Source organism: Bradysia coprophila (genome assembly GCF_014529535.1).
Source record: "Bradysia coprophila strain Holo2 chromosome X unlocalized genomic scaffold, BU_Bcop_v1 contig_20, whole genome shotgun sequence".
Taxonomy (NCBI): Eukaryota; Metazoa; Arthropoda; class Insecta; order Diptera; family Sciaridae; genus Bradysia; species Bradysia coprophila.
In genome coordinates this window covers 2490810-2503706 of record NW_023503307.1, presented here as the reverse complement: position 1 = coordinate 2503706, position 12897 = coordinate 2490810, and the positions used below count along the sequence as shown (strand labels likewise).

The 12897-nt window shown below is 34.0% G+C and overlaps 1 protein-coding gene and 1 long non-coding RNA gene across 5 annotated transcripts; one reads left to right on the top strand and one right to left on the bottom strand.

The window, feature by feature from the left end:
- Window positions 1-589: 589 nt before the first annotated feature.
- LOC119068906 (flocculation protein FLO11) lies at window positions 590-11579 on the bottom strand. Of its 4 annotated transcripts, none has more exons than XM_037172766.1 (4): window positions 11139-11579; window positions 1123-3589; window positions 935-1047; window positions 590-863 (listed from the first exon to the last, which is right to left on the bottom strand). In XM_037172766.1, exons 1-4 carry the CDS (start codon window positions 11139-11141, stop codon window positions 813-815), a joined length of 2634 nt encoding a protein of 877 aa, XP_037028661.1. In that variant the 5' UTR covers window positions 11142-11579; the 3' UTR covers window positions 590-812. The 4 variants fall into 4 exon arrangements, with proteins under 4 accessions (XP_037028661.1, XP_037028660.1, XP_037028659.1 ...); XM_037172765.1 differs by having other exon boundaries at window positions 590-882; window positions 935-1053; window positions 11139-11569; XM_037172764.1 differs by having other exon boundaries at window positions 935-1053; window positions 11139-11569.
- On the top strand, window positions 3442-9391 carry LOC119068908. Its single transcript, XR_005086248.1, has 4 exons — window positions 3442-3577; window positions 8447-8562; window positions 8628-8673; window positions 8744-9391. It is a non-coding gene; the product is annotated as an uncharacterized LOC119068908 (long non-coding RNA).
- Window positions 11580-12897: the final 1318 nt, after the last annotated feature.

Sequence of the window (12897 nt, the reverse complement as noted above, 5' to 3'; positions counted from 1 at the left end):
TTAAAAGGGGCTCTCGTAAAAAGATATCAACGATCAAAAATTTCGAAACGCAGAAATGTATGCTACAATTTCAGCGTACGCTCGGAACCTCTTAATCCCAATCCGTCACTAAATTATGGCACTGTGTCTCACAAACGAACCGTCACATTTTGAAGAAGAAAAAATCGTGTTTATGACTAAAAATTTATTTCTTAATTTTTCTCGAATTTTTGATCTTGTCAGAGCCTTTTTTACTTAAAACATAGGTCGGAAAAACATTTATACATAAAATCAAACTTACAAAATTAAGAGAGCCAGCATGACTTCCACATTTCAATCATATTAAAGGTATAAAAGGTAATTAAACTTGGTGGTTCGATCATGTTTTTCCGGTCTCTCAACTTAAGTATCGGCTGACTAATCTACTCTAAAAAAAATAGTTTAACACTGCATCATGTGTGAGTTTCCCCTTAAACTAACTATCAAACCACCAAGTTTCGATACTTTTGATTAATTCTAAGTTCTTAATTTGTAGTTTCCGAAGTAGAACCGGCGCGCAATTGTGTCCTTCGTTCAATTGAAGCAATTCGAGAATACTCTATTTTTTCCGTCGAAATAAATTATCGAAATACATCAATTGAATGGACTGAATGCGTTATTGTAGAAACGTTACCCTTTTCTGACGAAATTCACTTAATCCTACAAATAATAATGTTCTTTTACCTTAAAACTGGTACCAGCTTACTATTCACTCGTAAAAAATAAAATAATTAAAAGTCTTTTCAACTCCTCGTATCAAAAATTAAATCAAAATTTTGAGCATTCCGTTCCTTTCATGCAACAATTTTCCAATCATAGGCCGGTGGTGTTACAACTGTGAGAACCTTGAATAATAAGAAATTTCTACTCAGTTTTACGTTAAATGCTTTGCTGAGAATAGGTAAAAAAGATTTACCCTTGAATGACCATCGATGGTTTCTACCTGTGGTGATGGCTTAAACGAAGATACAATCCATGAAGGTGTGAATTTACCCGTTTTTTTGTTATCGTCATTTTGAAGGCTATTTACTGTATCTCAACAAAATAGAAAATTTAATTGTTACTTCTATAAAATGTTTGCATAATTTTACAGTCATAACTTACCACTCTCAGGCAGAGTTAATTTCTGCTCCGAAGATGATGTAGTAGCCACACCAGGAGTCGGCCTCACCGAAAATCTGGGCGATTTAAATGTTCCAAACAAATCACTTTCGTCTTGAGTGTATTCCTTCCAGGGCTGAGGAGTTACAACGTACACTTTTTCTTTTGTCACCGGCGATATAGCTACGTTCAATTTGTTCCACAGCTCGTGTGTTTCCGATATTTTATTCGCTTTGAATGGCATCGGTAGAATTGTCGTCACATGTTTTTCACCATCAAAATTAAGTTGATTTTCGTCAATTGCCTTGCCGAAATAGTCGGCTTTTTTGTATTCTTCATCTGCATACAATTGTTCAACGGAAGTTGTTGGAATCATGTCTGTGGTTGTTGTAAATGGTTGAATCGGCGTTGTCGTCGTCAAGTACTCTGTTGGTATGTTTTTCGAAAGTCCACGAAATGATATCGTACTCGCTTTGTTTGGAACCATTGAGAATTCTTGCTCAGTCCATCCATCAATGTTCTTCTGTAGTTTGGATAGGTCTATCGAGGTGTAATTTGATTTCTCCTTCTTTAGTAGATCTCGTAAACTAGATGCTAATATTTTCGTTAAATATTTGGTAGTTTTCTTCATTGGAGCTTGAGTTACGGTGGCCGTTACCACCTGTGATTCCTGAGAATCCTGATAGTCATTGCTATGCGTTTGATGCGACCAGCCAGACGAAGCTTCAAAATTTTGGAACTTGTTTGCTCTAAACGGTCTCGGTTGATTTTTGTTGGTGTATGGTATGATAATTTGAATTTGTTTTGGTTTTTTATCTACAGTTGCCGGAACCATTTCGGTGTTCGTTACACTCGATTCCACTGGAACATTTGTTGGCGGGGCTGAAGTCACTGGTGTTGAACTGGGCGCGTATGCCAATGTAGTATATATACCCTGATGTGTTGAAGGAGACCATGGACTGTAGTCGAACAGCGGTTTCGTTGTTGCGACTTCGGGTATTTTTGTGACTTCACTTAAAGAATTTGTTATCGGAGAAAGGGATGTCTTTTTTAGATAAAATATAGGTGAGTCCAGCAGATCTTTAGGCGTTTCTCGCTCTTTCTTGACTACTGGTTTCGCCTGCTCATTCGAAGTTTGCACTGATGCTTCAATTTCTACGTTAGTCTTTGTCCTGCCATGACTATCGCCGCTTTTGAAAGGCTTTGGCCCTAATGTTGTCGTCTGCTGTATCTTTGCTGGAGTGAATTGCACACCATCTGACTTTATTGTTTCTCGATTAGGCTCGTTTTCAAGCGTGAAATTTTTGGAAGACGCAGAGGATAAACTGTCTGCGGCTTCACGCTCATGACTGCTGTCCACAACTATTGGCTCTGACAAATATTCGGATTGGGAAATTTTGTTTTTTCCTGATATTTGAGTGTTATCCGTCAAGTCTATAATTGGTGATTGAATAATACTTGGTGGATATTCTATACTCGATGTGAATTCTCCCAGAGGAACACTTTTCACGATTTCAATGTCCGAAGTGGGAGTAACGGCTGATCGAAAATGTAGTGCTTCATTTTGACCTTGAGGTACTTGTTGTTCGAAGTAAATGGGACCATGTATGATAGGAACAGGATAAGCATTTGTCTGCACAGGTAAATTATCGACGACTGGAATGGGCACTCCATAAGATAGTAAGCCGTTATTGGACAAGGGCCTTGTTGCAAACGGTTTTATGTCATACAATGGCGGTATGAGAGTAGCACTTAGATTGGGTAATGGTATAGGAACAAGGTGATTTTGCGTTTGTTGAATCGGAAGAAGGTGATGAGGTGGTTGGTATTCAGGACTTGTAATACTATTTGCTGGAACTGCACGAGGCGTAGAATAAAACAAAGGCGGTGTATACGTGGGAAGCGCTACACGTTGGCCATGTGGTGGCCGTTGGAAAGTATTTGGATGTTTAAATGAACTTGTCGGGTGAAAGCTTGGCGGTTGCTGGAAGTGTAAGTGATGATTCTGTGGCTGTTGATTATATTGAGGCTGCAGGTGTTTTTGGCTATTTCCTTTCGTTGAAACGGGTTGTCCGCCAAACACTGGCATCCATGGCACTTTATTACAGGGATTACAGCCGGATTTTGGTTTTTGTTGCGCCGGATCTTGGATCGATTGGGGTGGTGCTGGTGCCGAGAGATCAATATATCGTTCCTGAATCATATTTTGTTTTCCCTCGGACTGACCATTCGGCATGATCGGCGAAGCATTCGATTTTATTTCAGAATAGGTATGTTCACCACCATACCCGAACCAACTGGCAATTCGTTGAAAAAATGTTGGTTCCTCATTTGATTGGCCGTAACGTTGTACAGACTGATTTATTGGCGGTGGAATCAAGTGGTCGGATGGTACAGCAGCCGATCTTGTATTTGTAGTAATTCCCTCAACGCCAATTAACAGCAAACATATGAGTAGGTGAGTGTAACCCTGAAAACATTTTAACGTTACTATCAAATTTTAGATTTTAAATTTATTTTGTTGTAAAGAGATAGTTGAGAGTTATCGTTCAACGATTTAGGAAACCAAAAAATAACTAAATTCTAAGAATAGACGAGTTATTTGAAAATAAGAAGACATCCATCTACAATGTAGATTCTACATAATTCGGGTGTAACGATTCCTTTCATTTTTCTTCACAAATTTAGCTGTCTTAATAGTCAACGTCCCTCCGTGAGTTCCGATCAAAATATGTTTTTTAACATATCGGTCAAGAGTCGCACATCTGGTTTTTTAATGCTTTGTTTTGATATTTTGAACTGTTTCGTCGAGATCATAAACAAAAATATATTTTTATCACTAAGTCAAGGCTTAGCTTAGTCGGGAAAGAAATTTGGGCAAGTTAGAGCCAAGTGGTATGAGCGAAAGCAATTTTTTGTAAAAAAAAAATTGACGCGAATTTTATCGGACAATTTCTGTTTAGAAAGAAGTGTTAAGATGTGCGTGCCATTGATGCTTTGTGGATATGACCGATTTGAGTTGCTGAAATTTTAAGGAACTCCTCTTGCTATTTCCTAACGTCTAACGTCTATCACACGTGATACAGATATGGATACATTTTAATAACTGATATAGCAACATTAACAAACGAGTATATGAAATCATATTGAAATGAAATTATATTTGTTTACCGAGCACATATTACTTGGCTGTATAAGTATACACAGCAAAACTTTTCACATAATGTAGGAGACTAGGTCGGACTATTAGGTGTGAGAAATCGTTCCGTATAAGGTAGATGTATTAAATTGTCACTTTAACAAATCTTACTGTTTCTATTTGCTGTAATCAACCGGCAATCTTGTTTTTAATATTTTATTAACTACGCTGGCTGTACCGTCGCGAAGGTCTTGTTTTGATTTTTCATTCAATTTCATTTTCGCTTTCTGTTTTCTTCGTCTATTAAGGCATTTATAAAACGTGTAGTGTACACTGTATTTAGAAGCGAAATATTGAAATGGAAAGAAGTGTTGTTTAGGTAGGTATCGTCATATCGTTGAGATCCCTTTCTATAGACTGTTTTTTTAATGTGATGTCATTAAAGCATTCTAAAAAACAAGTTTTGTTCTATCATTACAGAATGATTCTTTATAGTTTCTTGTTTAGATTATTACGGCATCCACCGGTATGATACTTGTTGTGTTAAATGAAATTTCATTTAATTTATTTTGAATGTTGTAGGAATGAACAAAAAAGTTGAAGAATTGACTTTTTGGGGAACTAAATTCTTGAAGTGAGGTTAAGTTCGAAGACTGTGACAACGCGGTAACTAGAGTATCTGAACGTAGTAATAATCTATGATTTAATGACTCTATACTTTGTGTGATTTTTGGTTTCTATAAAAAACATTTCAAGGAGTGTGAAGTTTTAGACCAGAGCGAAGCGAGGACCGTAAATCACTTCACACAAGTTTCATTTATAAGAGGTGAGCAAGAAAAATGCCCTCTTTTCAGCGTATTTTGCACACAATAAGACATAAGCATTGCTCGTTTTAAAATGTAAGTATGGTAATGGGAAATTTAGGATATTTTTGTAACAATTGCAAAAATCTATTGAGAAAATCAGTCAGCGGACCTGACCCATCCGAAAGGTGCGACCTAGTGGACTATGTGCTAATTAAATTGTGAGTCTCGGAGCACTTTGCCTTTTCCATTCTCCATTTAATTTGTTTCTAAAATAATCATCCAATGATCACCAATTAAAAGCATTTTACACGTTTTTAACACAATAATGTTGACGGTAATGTTGACAGAACGTTTAAAACAGGAAAGTAGTTTACGCATTTCTATTTTATAATTAATTCCCTTGCGCAAAATCGAAATCAGTACGACTTGTACGCCTAATTAATTTCACAACTTCTGCCACTGGATATTATCATAAGGTGCAACTGACGGCATATTCGTTTTGTTCGGAAAAACTTGTCATCATCAACGAAAAAAGTAGTCTGCACACATTAACTGATGGTACATTTCTTACACTGCAGAGAGGCATAACATGTTCAGTTATTGTTATTTGTCAATATTTTAGAAAACATTTCCGTTACAGATTTTTTTCCTCGGCTGCAAACACAATAATTGTTTAAATTTGAGATCTGGTAGAGATATCATCAACCGATATCTGAAAACGTGTAATTAAGCTATTTCTAGAAATGTAATGGCCATTTTTCCAGAGCAATAAATGCTGACCATGTTACATTGTTCAAATATTTATTGTTGCTAAAATTTGTGGCAAAAGAAATGAATTTTTCTGTGGACAAAAATAATGCTCAGTAAACAACCAATTTTTTGTAATAATCGCAATGAGCTTGATAAAGTAGTTCAAATTAGTTGGAATGGTTTATTGTTGTGCTGAAGTTACAGTTAAATGGAGGTGACTTTTTGGCATGCTTCTATTTGTGAATGGAGAATGGATGGCACGAAAACTTAAGCAACCACAGAAAAACGCTCAGTTTAGTTAATTCGATTTGGTTATTTTAATTTCAATGTTTTCGCGTAACGTTTAATTCTACACTGGAGTGAAGAATTTGCAACAGTTGATGTTTACCAGTTCTTACTCACGGTATTGTTTATATTGCCCCATTTGGGGCGAGAGTATTTGTCGGTATACTCCACTTACACGTATGTGTGTGTGGGTGAATAAACTGGCCGGCTATTACACTAGTGATACAACGAGTAGCATGAACGAACACCAGCTGGTATAAGATCAGCTGGTGCAAATTCTGCACTTTAGTGAAATTTACGCATTGTAATTTTTAGTTGCAGATCGTTTAAAACAGAATCTTGGAAAACTAAATTAATGGAAATTTGGGGAAGCAGCTAGTGCTTGCATTGTTGCCTTACAAACTTTCGCGCCGGATTCTACTAGCAATTTAACAAATAAATAATTTTTTGGATGGGCTAGCAGTAAAATGTACTGCATTCATTACGCTCGGAATAAATTTTGTGAACTCGCAAACTCTATCGTGTGAAGCAACTGAGTTTGGAATGTATTATTTTTACTCTACACTTGCCAAAATAACACTTTTTCCGAACCTCGTTGCTTTAAAACAGACTTGTGAGTTTGGCTCGTATCACAAATTGATCCCTCATGTAATGAATGACTTCCGTCGCATCCAATGTAATCTACTATGAGTCTCCAAGCCAACTGTATGTTGTGGCGCCAGAATCTGTGTTCATATAGATCAGAAATGGATATGTCTGCATTACACTGTAAAGCTGGGAGAAACATATGCGAAAGTAAAACAAAATCGCCAAATCTCTAGGCGTGTGTATTCATGCATCGATTGCCCTAGCAATGAAATCGAAATATAATATAATAGATCCATATGATGCTGTATTATATCACAAATAAATCGAAAGTCTATAATGTTATAATAGAGCGCACGTTTGATTATAGACTGATTAATTTAATCATAATTTAATATCGAGTATCAATAATAATGCGGTTTTTGATCGGGTGTATATTTAAACAAATTAATACAAATTAAATGGATATATGTGTATCTCCACAATTTCTCTTTTTTATATTTTTTTGGATAAAAAAACCTACAAGTTCAATGAAATTTGTTTATGAAAGAAAAGTGATGAATAATTTTAAAGTAAAAACGAATTAGAATACAGTCGACGGAACGATCCACTGATGATCAATAAAATTATTATAATTTCGGACATAAAAACAATTTCTTTTTATCATTTTGTAAAGACAAATGATTTTGAAAATGTTTTGTTAAAACTGATAAATGGTTTATTATCAAAGGGCGAATATGATAATCATCATTAAAACTTCGACTGTTGATACGAATATCACTATTTTGTACCTCGTCATCCAAAGAAATTCAGTCAGCCATTGATTTAGGATCGATATAAAAGTAACGTCGCGTTTTTTCGCTATTTTTTTAGAGTCCTTTTAACAAACTGTTTATTTGTTCTTGTAACTGTCCTTCCGTAAAACCTGACGTTCGAAAAGAAGTTCAATAAAATTGAAACGATGAAATGTCATGACTACGAATAAACATGCGAATATTATTGATTCGATGTGAAAACGAGTTTAATCATCACACGAAACAGTTACATTTGATAAATTTCACTGAAGTGCAGAATTTGCCAGCTGGTCTTTCTCCAGATGGTGCTCATGTTATTGTTTATAATAATAGTGTATTTGTAGTAGAATTTACTAACTTACACGTGTGAGTGTGTGGGTGAATAAATCGGCTAAAAATGAGCACCAGCTGATGAAAGACCAGCTGTTGCGAATTTGGGACTACAGTGAAATTTACCGAGTGTACTTATCATTTTCATATCAGGTTAATCCTAAGAAAAACTACAGTAGAAACATTGATCAATGTTCAATAACAAATCCCAAAAGTTCAAGACACATTTACTTGGGTTTGTCAGACTTGATGTACTTGATACGGTATTTACATATAGAAAAGGCTTATGTATAAGTCTAGGGTCAATCCCTAAATTCGGACATCTTTAATAAACGACGCCTACCGAACTAGTTCACTAATTGTTATTTATTGCTAAGCGACCAATTAAATCAGCTAAAGCAATGAGTTCAACAACAAGAAAACCAAACAAAAAATTCCAAAACCGTTTCTCTTTAAAAATAAATATCGAATACCAAAAACAATTTAACGAAAGAATTCTAATTCAGCTGAAATATCACAGTCCCAATTTAGTCAAACAAACATTCATTTATTGTCTTCGGCAATTAAACTAAAACTTTTTCTATTGAATTTTACCTATCTTAATTAGAAAATGTTTTACATTTCTTACTACAAATAAGGCATTCATCTTCCACGATCTATACCTACACTTTGTCTATTAACGTAAGTAAAAAAAAAAAAGTTCACAGCTTACCACTGAGAATAGACACAATGACAATCAACCATCTATGTACGTGTATATATACATTTCCGTATGTTTCATCATTCGTGTGATAAATAATTATTCTAACTTTTCTTAAGATTGAATTGGGTGATACGAATTTCGCTGCTCATGGTTGGATCCGAAGTAATTTTACTCTCGAAGACTAGACAATAATAATGATTTACGTTGTTAATAATATTTTTTTCTCTTTCAGCATATTTTTCGATGCCGGGCAAAAGTTATGAATTCGAAAAGACATGAAAAATTAGCATACAAATACAATAATGTAAAATGAAAAAGAAATTAAATTTATAGAAAATGTGGTGGATTTATAATGTTGCCGTATGTCAGAATTATTATTGAGATATGCGGGGAGAAATGCGTGGGAGATTTTTTTTATGTGTTTCAAGTTTAGCATTTGATTGGTATGCGGTGATTTCGCGCAGAAATTCTTACATTAATTAATTTACTTGCAGTTTTAATGATTCGGCAAGTTGTTGTTGTTTTTTTTTGCAAGAAAAAAGTTGGAGGAATCCGGAAAAAGTTTTTAGAAAGGGAAGATAATTGAAGAATGCAAACTTTAAAAATGAATTTCCAAACATTCACAGGCTTCACATAGTTGCCAATGTCAATGTTTGTTCTTTTAACCAGATTAAAGTAATTGATACTCAGTATAGCCAATTAAAGGAAGATAAAAGACCAGTTTTAAAAGATGATAAGTTCTTCTTTTACTTTATCTCTGCAATTTTAAATTAATATTCGAAACGCGTAAAACTTATCGTCCAATTAACGAAGCTTACGTGATTCGCATTTCATTTAGATGATGATTAGATGAAATGTTTTTTTTATTTCCCTGGAAAAGTGAGCCAAATGTACCAGAAATGAAACGTAATTTTTCCATTGTTTTGAGGTGATTGAAAATTGAATTGGAAATTGTATTTAAATTGGGAATATTTTTTCTCATGATTATAAAATTCGATGGAAAAACGCAACAATGATTTTGTTTTTATTTTTAATATTTTTTTTACGAAAATTTATTGATTTTAGGAAATAAGGAATCTAATGTTTCGTAACTGTTGAATTAAAGGAAGTACACACATGTTACAAGATGTTATCCAACATCAAACATAATCGCGGAAATTCCTGGTAAGTATTGTGAACGTTGCGTATCCAATTTGAGATATTCCTCAGAGAACGTTGATACCTACTATGTATGAAGGATTTATGAACGTATCCTCCACACATATCACCACGGCAAAGAAAATTAGCTCAATTTATGTCTGTGTTCATTTTAGATCATTAATTGATACAGTTTATTAGGTCCCTTATTTGACGTTGCAAAAAACCACTCCTGCCTGCCGTGTTTCAGTTCAATATATTCAATGTCAATTGAATAATATTCGCTTTTATCGAGGTAAATTTCCCGATAGGGTGCCAAGTCCTAAGGAGTTATCCAAACAAAAAAAATTGGTTGAAACAAATTGCTCATACATTCGAGGTAATACTTGAAATTATGCCGATACTTAAATCGTTGACTCAACCGGTATTCATATGTAGAATGCAGGTTGTTTGCAATGAGGCAAATTAGGAAAGATGAAATTGTGGTGTAAAAATACTATGTCCGAACCATTTTCCAGTCATCCGTTAGCGACATGGATGACAAATAAGCACTGATAGCAGGTAATGACGTATTTTATAGCAAAAAAGTATGTTAGAAAGAATGAAGTAAAAGATTTAAAGATCTAAAGAATTAATAGACTCGATAATTGTGCGGGAGATATGCTTGACGTCTGTGATAGGTTGAATATTTTGATCAGGGTTTCCTACCAAATCCGTTGCATTTACCAGATCACATGTACAGTGTAGACTGTGTTGATGGATGCATCAATAAAAGTCACCGCTTTACGGACCGAGTGACGAAAACTCATATGGAATTAGGTATTGGCACTTCCGATACACTGTAGATGGCGTAAATTTTCTATGAAAAACGAAAGATCACGAGCCATTTTTCTCTCTAGTTTTTCCATATATTTTTGACGTATCGCGATCTTTGCTAATATAATAGTGTTACCAGCTGAAAGCCGACCTAACCAACCTAACGAACCTAACCTAACTTCCGCAAAGTTTTTTTCCCTATATTTTATCTGTGTCTAAAATATGTGTTGTAGGCGCCGAGTAAATTTTTTGAAGTTTGAAAACATTTCAATCGAATATGAAGGATCTGCTACTTTAGGGTTAAATTAAAATGATCTTTATGTGAATAAAACTAAGGCAAAAACAGATGCCTCTATTGAATCCTAAAAAGACGTAAATCTGATCCTGAATTTCTATTTATTTCCTTCAATAATCAAGGTATAAAAACTGCGGTAAGAAAATACTGCGACAGACATGTGTACAGCATTGTTATAGAATGGATTGTTTTAAATGGTCAGAGGATTTGACTTAAAGGAATTATGATGCAAATTGCAAATGAACGGTAGTAATAGTTAACACCTGCAACCGAAGTCATACATTACCCACAATTTAAATAATATTAAAAATTAGCAAGAGTTTTGATACGAAATTTCCGTTAATTTTTCTTTTTAAAATGTTATTTTGGTTGAACTTACCATTATTGTTAAAATATATTATCCTTTATTTCCAAATTGTGCAGGTGTTCACTCAAAAATATCGTAATCCTTTTCAATCCATTATAATATTGTTGAAATCCTTTGATATTTTATTTCTTTTGATATTTCGTGTTTGAATATAGAAAACTTTTCGGTCACTTTTTTATCAACTGAATATTTTTTTTCTCGTAATTTTTGATAATCAACTAATTTAAAATTCAATCAAACACTTAGCACATCAATTATTATTATTATTTTATCGATCGCCTCACTCCTACACCGCACTTACTTCACTATTCAATTAACACATCAAATAGAAAATGCATCGTAAAAAACGTTCATACATCGCAATGCATTTCATTTTCAAAGCACACACAGTATATAAACAACTGACGGCAAATATAAAAACGCATCCAACATACTCGAAGCGCAAAGACGAAATAACATAGCTAGACGTTGTAATATGGTTATATACCTAGTGACCCATTTTTTTCCTTCTTCACTTCTACTCTTTACCTGTTGAATATTTATTTGAAGACATAAGTTCGTTATATATGTATAATTTGAAGATGTTGAAGACTCGCTGAAGAGACCGATCGGATTTGAAAAAAGTTGATCAAATTCAATGGTTTGTATTGTGTGAACTTAGACCGATTCATATTTTTAATTTATCAATATAATATTATGTGGAAGATTCATCATCATTAGGGTGTAAGGAAATAAAAGAAAACCTTTTATTGTGGAATATTTCGGTTTATAACTACTTCTTGTTCAACATTTTTTTTCTTCTTTTATTTCTTTTAAAAAAATGCATTTAAATGGATTGGTTTTTTTTTTCTTTTTTCGAATTAGTCTGAGATGATCAGTTCGTTTCTATTTAAAAAAAAAATTTCATGATTTTCTGTGAAGAAGGGTATTCATAATTTCTTTTGTTAAATGTTTTCCGTTCATGTGCAACAGAAATTAAGGACCTTCATATTTTTCGAACGTGCTCTTAAAATACCATGAGATTTCCTTTTTAGTCGACTCACACAAATGCTGTGCGAAACAAAAGATTTTTTTGTAAACGATTTTCGGTAAATCGTTGGATCTATTTGCGTATTACGATATTGACGAGTCTTAGAAAGAATTAGCAAAATAAATTGTGTTGATAGGATAGCAGATTACACCACCCATTCAGCTTTCAGGTGCAGCGGATCACACATAATCAATTAATTGATTTATTTTTTCAAAACAATCTTTCGGATCATCTGTTATCAATAACGAAGACAAAACTCGATTTTGTTATCAGCCATACACATTTAAAAGTACCGTCATATTATAAATTTCTTATTTTTCCAACTTCTTTCATTTCACCATAACGAGTATGTGGAGGAATGAGATAAGTAAGCAAAATAAGAGAAATAAGAAATTTATAATTTGTCAGTAATTTTAAATGCACATGGCTCTAGCAAATGGAGTAAAAGACTTCAAGTTCTTGATGGAAAACTAGTCACTTAGAAATGATAAATGATGAAAATTAGTATCTCTGTCGGTTTCAATCCATTGCCAGTACCGTCACAATCTTGTCCGGCTGTATCCTCTAGAAAGATTTTACGCTACGACATTTAGATCTGGTTAGTTCGATTTATTGACAAACTCTAATATTTGGAATATGGAGTGCTTAACCTGTCACATACGACTATTCATCTGTTATCGATAACGACTACAAAAATAATGACAAGGTCTGGGTAATATGGTCCTTCATATAAAAGTAAAA

Coding starts and splice junctions, on each gene's coding strand:
- LOC119068906 (XM_037172765.1), bottom strand. Junction 1,054..1,122: donor ATTAACTCTGCCTGAGAGTG/GTAAGTTATGAC, acceptor TATTTTGTTGAG/ATACAGTAAATAGCCTTCAA. Junction 883..934: donor CCATCGATGGTCATTCAAGG/GTAAATCTTTTT, acceptor AAAACTGAGTAG/AAATTTCTTATTATTCAAGG.